Here is a 12,371-nt window from a genome sequence, read left to right on the forward strand (position 1 = left end):
ACATATTGCACGAAGTTAAATACGTCCAGAAACACGTTTAAAGTCACATGACTTACGTAACATAGTGACGAATTATCAAAGAACAAACGTAACTTACAAACGAAAAACCAAATTCGTACATATTGTACGAAGTTTAAAACGTCCAGAAACACGTTCAAAGTCACATGACATACGTAACATAGTGACGGATTCTCAAAGAGCAAACGTCACTTACAAACGAAAAATAAAATTCGTACATATTGCACGAAGTTAAATACGTCCAGAAACACGTTTTAAGTCACATGAAATACGTAATATAGTGACGATAATTACACAGCATGTGCTCACATTTTACGATCTCAAATAAACGTCCAAATGCTATGGCAACCAGTATACCATGTTAACAATTATTAGATTAAAATGCTTGTAATGTATGTACAAATTATACATTTGAAAATGCGTTCTACAGATCTTATCACAATGGACAGAGCAGGCAATTTAAAATCGCCCAGTCAAATGAAAATCAAACCTTGAACATGAAGCCTATGCGTGTGATATTAAGCGACTGGTTTACAATACAGTGCAGCAGTTTATTATACTTCATACTTCATTGGTTGTCCGAAGGTTTAGCCTGCTGCTGCTTGCTACAACTCACTATGCCATCCGACACCTGCAAATGGATGCAGAAGGTATAAACATTTCACACTTAACTGTTCCGTACATCTATTGAAAAACGCAAGAGACGATCTGTGCTTACCAAAATCCGCGCACCATAAGCCCAATATTTCGGATCCTCGATGTTTCAATACATACACAACTTCACCGCATCCTTCCGCGTTTAACATTTAAATTTGCCTCCAATTCCAGGATAGCGGACGCAACTTCCGCCGACCACTTGTTCTGTTGTTTAACAGCATGTCGCATTACCGCCTCCCACAGGATTCGAAGAATACCTTACGGCAAGGTGATTCTGTCGCATTACTGCCTTCCACAAGTTAATAATAAATAAAAATAGGAATTCCCTACCACAACATGTTACAATCAACAACAACGACAAAGTTGAATTATGCCACTGCAACAATTTAACTATTGTAATTGCAGAAGCCTTTTTTGTTTTGTTTTACATTACAATTAGACTAGTACACTGAATCAAATGGGACAAGAAATGGGAGTACCATAGTAATAAACTTACATTGTTTTAGATGTCCCAAATTGTATATTTGGTATATAATTTGTAATCAAAATTAAAATATCTATAATACATATGTAATATTATATATATATATATATATATATATATATATATATATATATATATATATATATATATAAATACACTTGGATTAGTCTAGTTTCCATCATATCAAGATCTGGGCAATCTAAATAAGGTCATTTGCCCAAGTGTGTACATATACTGAATATAATATTTTGCAAATCCTGTCTCACCTATAATTAATAGATCAAATTTCTAAAAGGATTACATTTATCAAACTGTTCCGACAAAAAATAATTTTATAATAACTAAGTTTATAAGTTTTAACATCAAAGATCTTGTCCGTAGTGTAAATTGTACAAACACCTGCTCATTAAGGACGCAAAGCGGTCTCGCTATTATTTTGTCTACTTAAACTATGATGACACAATATCAGTATCAGCACAACCGATGGAGCCAAGAATCTGTATTAAATCAGGTATCTACATTTTTTAATGGAATCATCTTAATAGGTCTTTAGAACATTACTTCCTCAGAACATTACTGATACGTACTCTCAATATATATTACGATACAATTGTGCGTTAAAGTCTTCCAAGTACAATGAACACAATACTCTGGTTGGACCATGTAGCGGTTTATGTCACAAAATAATTTTTAAAGCAGGTTTTCAATGTATTCTCCCCAACACTTCATTGGAGAAAATGTGAACGCAACCTAAATTTCTGATTCACTGTCTGTCTCAGATTCTTGAAAGTCCTCCTCGGTTTCTGTAAAGTCCTCCTCACTTTCTTCAGTATCCTCCAATCGGCTTTCGCTCACAATGTTTTTGTATGTAGCCTGAACCTCAGCCATTTGGATCTTCAGTTTGTGGATTTCGGACATCAAAAAACATTCTAATCCGGCAGACAGTTGCTGAGGAGACTGAGTGATATCTATGAAGACAGAGCACAGGTACTTAAGCAATTACAGTAATATCAGATGTAAGCAAGATACAAAATCTACAAAAAGGGATCATAGAATAAGAATCAGAAATCTGAATAATAGTTTTTCTCTAAATTGGAATGTTTTGATACGACATAAGGAAGAAAATATAAATGATATGTTACTTTGTCTTAATATTATGAACTTAAGTCTATATGTTTCGATGAAAGATTACAAAAGAATTACCACAGAGCTTTTCCTTTAGAGCCTTTGAAAGGCTACTCAAGGACTGCCAGTGTTGGCGCATCTCCTTCAAAAGTATGCCTTCTTCCTCATGCAGCCTTTGAAGGAGCATGGCCTTGTCAAAGACCTCTTTTTTGGCCTTAATGGAAACACCTGAAGCTGTAAACATGAAATTGAACATTTATTGGGTAAATCCAAAATATACAAAACTCAAAATGATAAATAAGAATAATTGCTCACCTCTGTCCCATGGCCACAACGGACAATCTACTGAGAGCACATCAGAGGGAATGGCATCTTGCTCATCAACCAAATTGTTGTACTCTGTGATTGCCTCTGTTAACTTCCCTTTTTTTTTTTCGATCTTCGCAGTTATGTGCTGCCTTGACTTGTTCCTTTCTGTATGACAGATAGCAATAATAATGAAATCTGGGTATAGTATGTTTGTATACAGAAAAACAAATTCTTTATACTGGGAGAACTATTTTTGACTGAATTTCCATCTCCTGCTCCTCCTTATTCAATATGTAAGTAATTTTCTAATCACTCGAAATTTTAAAATATGCCTTTTGCCAATCAGATCAGAACGCACCTGGCTTTGCCACCTGTGGCACACCTTACTGTTCCACCTCACTTTCTGCAACTTCCTGCATAGTCTTTCTCCACATATTCACTCTGAATCTGCGCTCCAAATATCTGTGTCAATTTACATCCTGTGTAAAATGTACACTTCCCAAAATTTGCCTCAGGAAAACAAGCTAATGCATCAGTTTCTATCAAAGTGTTGGAGCGCATACCTGGATACTTGTATGCTTTTGCAAATTTTATCCAGCAGAGGGTGCACTCGGCCTTGTTGAATTTGATTGTTTAACTGTACATATTCCAAAGTTATACTTTTTGTCATAATATGTTTAGAAGCATTGTACCATCAAAGAAAATGCTGCTATCTTTTTGCCAAAGTTCTGCATTGAAGTCGGAAATACTTATGACTGCAAGACTGCAACACTTAAACATTTGACAAGCATGCATTTTCCCAGAGCCTGATGGTCATATTTGACGATGTTCACCAACTGTGTACTCAGAACATCCCAGGAAGAGGTCCAACTGGCTTTTATGTACCGGAAGTTACAGGTAAATGGATTTTCACCTGTAGCATGAGTCTGAACTATAATGAGCATAAAGGGATCTATATGCAATATTTGAAGTTTTCACATCTGAATGCACATAGAAAATAAGAGGAAAGAAACACGGTTTGGTAGACTAATGTCCTCCAAATCAGAGTCAAAAAACACTTGCTCAAGTAACGACATGTCTGGTTGATCGATTAGTCAACTAAAAGGAGGCATGACAAAACCTCTCAAAATCGTTTGACCTAACTAAAGCACTACAAAACTATGCACTGGTAGCTATGTGAACTTAACTTGTAGATTAAATTGTTCTGCCTTAAAAAACAAAATGACCAAAAAATACATAATAATGTAATAATTTTCTGCTACATTTCCAAAAAATTCCATTAAATTATAAGCGTTTTTTTCCAATTAAAATACAATTACCGGTAGTCAATTATTACATACATTATAATCGTTATCACTACGATAACATTATTTTACATGATTATTTGGTCTATTGGATAAAATATTAAGCCCTGATTATTTTTAAGCCTTTACTTTAAAAAAAACACAGACATTTATAGAGGTCTGTGAGGTCACTGTTGTTGTGTCGCATAGAAAATGTTAAAAGGCATGTATAATTGAGAAATACTAACATGTATTTACCATTGTGCCGATATTTATCCCGCTTACTTTCTTGGATCTCAAGGGCCAGGCTTTCAATTAGACGCTGCAGTCTTGTTGCATCATTTACCTCTGAGGCTGCATAAAACAAAAAGTGCCAATGTTATGATATTATTGTTAAGTGTTTGATGTAACTGGCCTCATTCTTAAAATTCAGAGGTTCTTGGCATCAACATACTCGCTTCAGCCCATTGCTTCACTTCTTGAACCCAAACCTTCAAATCATCATCTGTGAGATGAAGCTCTGCTTTCAGATGGTTCAGGTGGTTCACTTCATTGACTTTCCTCTTCAAAGTCTGTTAGGCGATATTGTGGAACATTAGCTACAAATAAACTCTTTTAGCCATCTGACATGAAGAGTGACAATTTGTTATATGACAAAAAAATATATAATTTCAATAGTACTTTGAAATATCTCTTTGACAGATATTTGTGGAGGCCATTTTTCTTCTGGATATTCCATCCTCTCGCGTGCACAGTTATCATGTCTGTCCGAGCTAAAAAAAAAGAAAAAAAAAATTTCAAATCTGATTTTAAAACATCAATGATTGAGGTGGAATTACAAAATCTGCTTTACCTGCTTTAGTCATGTATTTTGTAGTTAAAGCTACTCTGGACAAAAAGGAATTGACCTGCTCAACCTCTTCCCCCACTGTCATGCCTGCAAACAAATTAAAACAATATAAGCTAATAGCAGTCCTAAAATCTTGGACCAGAAGGTCCAGCCAGGGGCCGGAAGGGTGTCCGGTTTGGGGACCACAGGATTTCATCTCTGCTGTTTGCAGACGATGTTGTCATGTGGGCTTTATCAAACCAGGACCTCCCACATGCACTGAGACAGTTTGCAGCAGGGTGTGAAGCGTCTGGGATGAAGATCAGCACCTGCAAATCAGAGGCCAAAGTTCTAGAGGGGAGAAAGGTGCCTTGCTCTTTCCAGTGCAGCCACAGGTTTGGTTAAGTCAAATTCAAGACCTATTTTAAAATCTTACGCTGTTTAGGGAAATTTTTCTCCTAATTTGGTCATGTATGTTTTAGTTTTACTGCATTAAAAGTCAGAGGTATTTTGGTTATCTGGAAGCATGTATCAAAGTATTGTGCTACTGACATCATTATAGCATATGGTGTAACACAATATTAAATGACACACGTTCTCAACTGTAATGCCTTTTCCGTAAAATGTCAAATGTTTCAGGCCTTACATTTGGCTACATCAAATTCAGTACCTTTTTAATGATTAAAAGTCTCTGGGAATACCATGTCTCTCTTTGAAGAGTGGTGTGGCTTAGAGATAGGGTGAAGAGCTCAGAGGGAACCTCCTCCACAGCTCCTCCTGGATGCCTCCCTGGGGGGCGCATTGAGTTGCCTTGTGTACGAAATGCGCGGTATAAATAAAGTTGCCTTGCCTTGCCTTCTGGGTGTGTCCCATCAGGAAGAGACTCTGGGGAAGACTCAGGACACGCTGAACTATGGGCCCGATCTTGTGTTTCAAAACGCAGACTATAGCGCAGGGGTAGGCAACGTCAGGCTCGGGGGCCAAATCCGGCCCTCCAGCATAGAATCTCTAGCCCCTAAGATGATTTTGAGGAATATTGTGCAAATAAGAGATCCAATACCTGTTAAAGTACTCTAAAATGTGAAAAATTGTGTCAGTATTTTAATGTCCTGTCAGAACATCGCGCTTAGTTCCCTATGGAGTCATATATAATGTTAAACAGTGATTCTCCACTGGTGGGTCAGGACCCAAAAGTGGGTCATGGAACCATTTTCAGTGGGTTGCGAGTCTATAGGGAACTTTTATTCAATATTTTCCTGAAACTGCATGGAAACACTAACTGTGTCTGTTTAAATGAATGTTATTGGGTTGTTTTGATCATATTTTCAGTCTTAAAGGGAAATCGACTGCCACACTTGTGTGGAAAATACAATATTTTATACACTTGGGTGTTTTGGGAATGATGAAAATCGGCCCTCCACGACGCAAACTTGCCTTACCCTGCTATAGCACAACATTTTGCGCAGAGTAAGAATGCACTTTGGGATCTTGCCACTCCAGACATAGCGCATTTAATTGTAAGTACTGGAGTGGAGACACACATTTTCCTCCAACCCCACAACTCCGCGCCGGGAAGGGAGAGGGGTTGGGGGGGGTGAACATGTGCATTTGTTTTGTTTCGCATTTAGTTCACCAGAGGACTGCGCACAAGATTTGGCCCTATGACTCTCAGCTGGCCTGCGAAGACCTCGTGAGTCCGCTGGAGATAGGGAAGTCTGGGCATCTCTGCTCAGACTTCTGCCCCTGCGATCCGGCAATAGATAAGGCGGAAGCGAAATAGATGGATGAAATATTTGTGGTTCTTACCAGCCCCTTCTTGGTTACGTCCACTCCACAGAACCTGTTGGTGTAATATATTTGAACATTGTTGTTGTCACACTCAAACATAGCAGAACAAATTTAAAACTGTACCTCACACTTGGCTGCATGTCCCTTGGCATGCATAACAGAGAGGAATGGCTTATTGCACAGAAGATGTGACAACTCTGGAAGCTTGGCACAGACTTTTTGTAGGTAGGGGTAGTATCTGCACATAATATCTGTGCAGATAAAATCTACCTTCCGACCAAAGGACACTTCTTTGTGCAGGAACATAGGGTACGCAAATATCTCCCCTCTGTACATGTGCAAAGCTTTTAGCAGCACGCCATGACGACAAACTGCTACTTCTGCACCCTCCTCATCAAGCTTTGACCCAGCCTTTTTTGCACACTCCTTGCCAGCAGTCCATTTCCCTTTCCCACACATCGCCTTGCCAGAAACCTTAAACAGGAGAGTGGCAAAAGTAATGCATATTTGTAGACATACACATAATTTGTGAAATTCATTAATTTTAAGTTATCCACTTACAGGCGGAACTTTGTTGCGAACTGTGGCTACAAAATCTGTCACTTCCTTGTCTTTTGCAAAAAAATGTCCATCAAAGAAACCAGTTTCTGCTGATCTGGGGGGAAAACTCCATATTCAATTTGATTCCAATTAATACTGAAATGATTTATAAATAAAGACATTGTATAAATATAAAGACTTTGTCTAAACCAGAGGTCTCCTGCACTTTTCCCCTCGGAGAGCTACTTTCTCGGGACGATAATGGCAGACAACTATTCATTTAAGCGGTCAGGGAAATATGAGTGGATATAATGGTGAGAGCCTTTCATGGGGGGCTGTTACTATCAAGATTCAGTCATCATTTATTATCACTTATTCATTACAAATGCCTCCAATTGTTGTAGGCATGTGAATCATACATGCTCTAATATGCATCATATAATTTATACATTTTAAAATCCTATGGGGAGCAACCTGGAAGAGGCTGACGAGCTATTGGTAACTCCCGAACTACCTGTTGGAGACCCCTGGTCTATACCCTTTATTATTATTACCCTTTGTTAAAGCGATACAGCTTACGGTTTCCATCTAGTGAAACTGCTGCAACATCAGGCTGACAGGCTGGACAGCTAAAATGCTCCTGCATTAGGACAGCCTTCTCTTTCTCATGCCTGCAGTATGTCCACTCAAGAAAGGCACGCTGCAGGCCATCTCCACATATATTCCCTGCCTATGTTTAATAAAAAAAAATCTTCATTGTGACACAAATATACAAACCATACAACATTTTGAATAGTTATATATTAATATAATTACTCGTCCAAAGCCTCTTGTGCGGTTGTCAAGCATTCTAACAAAAGCCTGCCGTGATAGCCCTGGAGCGGTCAGCTTCAATTCCTCAAACATTTTAAACAAATCAACACTATAAACAGTTTTAAAGTCTATGTGTCCAGGCCAATAGCCATTTTCTTGGAGCTTGGATATTGAAGGACTCCATGTGACAGAACATGAGGATGATGAACAGGAAAGTGACGGTAGGGACAAGTCATATCTTCCTTTGGGGGGAAAAATACAGACGTTTGGAGAAGTTTTTGGTGGATTGTATGTTATTGTTGTTAAATATTTTCAGTTCTTCTTACCATTGATATTGACCAAGATGATAGAACGCCCACATCGGATATCAAACTTGGTACCGCACTGACAAAATATTGGCCAAGCCATGGGCAATAGTCTTGCTAAAAATATAAAACAATTATACATATTTAAAATGTTAACTGTAAAGCAATTTTAAAAGATATTTAATATTTTTTATTCTTACAATAAAGATTCTTACCTTGTTCAGTTGATGAAAGTTCACCATTTTTGTTTAGATAAAGGCAGCAGATGGGGGGGATAGGTTTATAAAAACCTTCAACAAGCGACAACCGATTGTGGAGAACATACCCCTTGTGAACACTCCGGTCACATTCTCCACACAAAAAGGGAATTGGCAGACAGTCTGGGCATTTAATTATTGCTTTGTTTGACATGCATTTATTGCACATCTCTTGGGGGACTTTCTCTGATGCTACCATTCCTTTGACAAGATCAGGTCTGGCCTTATCCCACTTGTCTTCAGCCAGTGACTGCCTATCCTCCCATTTTACAGAAGGTTTGGCAGTTGGGTCTTGACAATCTGGGAGAACATCTTTTAAGGACAGCAACTGGGCATCTAATTCCTCCTCAATGCTACGTTGCCGAACTAACAAAAAATATATATATGAAAATTAAATCAAAATGTCAATATGCTCTCAGCATCGTACTTACTCTCGTATGTGGAAGAAACATCGGCCTGGCTGGTTGAAGGTTCTACACGACTGGTAGAAGCACCTGTATGGGATGCTGTCATAACACATTCACAAATTCATATATTAATTAGCACACAAACATTTTTGGTAAGTCCATTTTAACATACCTGTGCCAGTAGAGCGCGCAGCAGGCATCCGACGTCCATGGCTGTCCCTCTTTCTCCCTTGCTCCTTCTCTCCACCTATACTGCTTTCTTGCTTCTGTCAATTAAACATACCTTTATGATGGTGTACTTCACTATCAAATTGTGACAATAGCAATTTAAATCCATCTAATATGTTACAAACTATTAACTAGAGGTGCACTGATCGAACGATCACGGCAAAATTTGCATGATCGTTGACCAACAAAATGCACCTTTTGACGATTACAGCTAACTCAGACTACTGTGTGGGAATCTTGAGCCAAATTTTACAATCTGTACTACCTAGCAATCAAAGACTGTTGCTGGTTTGTTCTCAAGCGCGGGACCGTGTCATGCCTAATTTACAAAGACAATATAAAAACACCATCATTTAAACCTGCGGTTCCCAAAGTTTTGGCCCCGCTTACCAATCAAAAGATATTTCAGGGCACCCCAATATCCAATATATTATACTAAATAAAATGGAATGGTTTTCCTTTTAAAATTCATAATACACAGTGAGCTCTTTATTACTGATTGTGTGGAAAACCTTTGGGGCCCCCCTGCAGTGCATCTGAGGCCCTGAACTCCACTTTGGGGAAGCCCTGATGTAGAGCGTTAAAACAGGGATTTTTTTAGCTCAAATTGGAAAGAAAATGTTATTGAGCCACTTGGTTCTTGATGCTCCTGTAGCGCCTCACAAAGGGGAACAATCAATGTCATATGTGGATTTGATTGAAAATAGTAATAACAAATATGTTGTAATAAACAAACTTCTTTAGAGGGCAAAACACTTACGTCGAGTTTCTGCAGATCTGCTAAAGCAATGTCTAAATTGCACCTCTCCACCTCAGTAAAGATTTCTTCTAATTCCTCCAGTTCCTCAAATGCCTTTGGGTCAGACATGGCGACAGCTACAGAAATTATACATACACATTTGGTTAGCTACATGAATGGGTTTGAATAGTTTATTTATTGTTATTATATTATTTCATTTAAAATGGACAGATCAAAGAACATTGTTACATTTCAAAGTGACGATAGGCTATTTTGCCGATGCTAATTTGCAGTCCTTTGTTGTTTGTTAACATCGCGGGGCCAGCAGCCGCCATTTTAAGTTAGCTTTTACGTCTGCGCTATTACAAATGTATTACAGTTGCTTGTCATTGTTGATATTAGCCTTTTAGATCGTTGATGCTCACCTTTTCTTTAACAAAAGACAGTCCCTTCCTCACGGTCGCCAGAACCGTTCACGTTCAAGTCCGGTTGTTGGAAGACGCAGGGGAGACCCGTCTTCTGACTAAAGTCTACACTACGGTGCCGAAGAGCCGCTCTTTCTCACTGTTCGTGTGACGTGATTCCAAGATTGCCTAGTTTGTTGATCAAAAGTTTGGGTCTTCTCGCCGTTGAACACTGTCTGTAAATACACTTGCTCTTATCGCTCTGCACATCCACTAACTTCGCACAAATGCGTCGCAATCCCACACAGTCAGGCTCGCTTTAGCTCCCTGGCTATTTCCGCTTCCTTCCTGGATGTTTTTATGATGCAAGTAAGCGACTGATTCTGGTTGTGTTCAGTGTCCCACAAAAGTTACTCTGTCTGGCTACACCACAACTGGGCCCGCTACAATAGTAGGCTAGTGTTGTTGTTGTTGTTGTTGTTGTTGTTGTTGTTGTTGTTGTTGTTGTTGTTGTTGTTGTTGTTGTTGTTATTATTATTATTATTATTATTATTATTATTATTATTATTATTATTATTATTGTTGTTGTTATTGTTGTTATTGTTATTGTCATTTTTATTATTGTTAGTAGTAGCAGTAGTAGTAGTAGTAGTAGTAGTATCAGTATAATTATTTTAGTTATTATTATTATCATTACATCGCAATAACATTCCCAGACCAACTTAATATGGTATTTTTTTTTTTTTACAAAGTTATTAAAATATGACATAAATAAAAAATAAAATGCAATGCAGACATTTTCATTATTAGGAATGTTATATAAATTACTTAAATGAAGTTCCAAAATCTAATATGCCCATATGAACCATTTACAGCCCACCAGTGCAAATGTGTCACTTCCGTTTCACGTCTGGTATAAAATGAGAGCGCTCTTCCCGCACTTATGCCTGACTTCTACCAACCGACTGAACCGACGGAGAAAAATATAAAAACAGTAAGTTAGCTTAACTTTTTCTATCACTTCCAACCGATGCTCTTACGCCAATGCAATTTCCCGGCAGCTCCTGGCGGTGTGTCCCGCACTTGCCCACTTATACCGCTGGTTGGTACCAAATATGAACTTGAAATGCTTTTACTTAGTAGCTAGCGGCAGCGCGCCAATCCATCAGTCGGCACAAGTTACGCCAAAACAGCGCGCAACTGTGCATGAGATTGAGCACAAAAATACAGTAAAGTTTTGTGATGACTGTAACTTTCATATTGCTGCGTGAAACGTGAGAGCATCTACAAGCTAACCTATAACGCTAATACGGATAGTATTTACTGTGCTGATAAATTGAATGGGCAGCTGTCCAATGGCTCTCTGCTCGCCCAGAGCTCGTTTGATGCGCCGTTGCGGTCAGCGAGGGGAGGGCTGACCACTCCAGGTGAAACTGAAGCCATTATTAGAACGACAGTTATAAAATAAAATAAAAGCCTACTAAGTCTACAGTTGAATTAATATATTTGTCATATCATATGCGCTACTAAAAAGTGGATTGTTTGAGTTCATTAATCATAGATTCTACCCGTTATGTTTAAAAAATTCCTGCAAACTGGCCGAACGCGAAATCGTATTTGTGAAGTGTTGTTGTTTTGTGTTTTCGCCTGTTGCTCACAAAACACAGCGGATATCTATTAATCCCTTATATACCCATAGGTATATTCATGTAAATGCCGTTACATCAAAACATTTGCCTATGTCTAAGTAGAGTCATTTTGCAATTGTCCGTGCTATACATGTTATAATGTTATATTAATTTGTTGTCTCTCTTGTCTCAATAGATGCCTGGGTCTATTAAAAAAACCTGCTGTAATCCTGATTGCCACCAGAAAATAGGGGTGGCATGCAAAAAATGCCCCCATTGTGGTGCCATCCAGCCCCAGAAAAAGCGCCTTCATGACTCACGGAAGGCCTTTCAGCTTAATAAGGAGGAGTGGAAGGAGAAGCTAACAAAAAGTCATAATAAGAGCAAGGAACACGAGAAGGCGTATCGTCTAGTACGTAATAACACAATTGTTAAGATGTGCACAGCAAATAATTATTGTTTACACATTGTAAAATTGTAAATAAAGAAAAAGAGAATTATTTGACCCATAATGTAATATGAAATAGTTGCAGTGACATTTAATTTTTTGTGATCTT

At 38.3% G+C, this 12,371-nt stretch overlaps 1 protein-coding gene across 1 annotated transcript; it reads right to left on the reverse strand.

Annotated features, from left to right (window-relative positions):
- Positions 1-2,595: 2,595 nt before the first annotated feature.
- Positions 2,596-6,709, reverse strand: LOC306977231 (uncharacterized protein; the record flags this gene model as incomplete). The annotated part of the gene is made up of 8 exons (XM_079575440.1): positions 6,617-6,709; positions 6,512-6,545; positions 4,730-4,813; positions 4,558-4,649; positions 4,331-4,448; positions 4,135-4,230; positions 2,683-2,758; positions 2,596-2,626 (listed from the first exon to the last, which is right to left on the reverse strand). The coding sequence occupies exons 1-8, from the start codon at positions 6,647-6,649 to the stop codon at positions 2,596-2,598; spliced, it is 564 nt and encodes a 187-aa protein (XP_079431566.1). The 5' UTR covers positions 6,650-6,709.
- Between the last annotated feature and the right edge of the window lie 5,662 nt (positions 6,710-12,371).

Source organism: Gobius niger, assembly GCF_951799975.1.
Source record: "Gobius niger genome assembly, chromosome: 17".
Classification (NCBI taxonomy): Eukaryota; Metazoa; Chordata; class Actinopteri; order Gobiiformes; family Gobiidae; genus Gobius; species Gobius niger.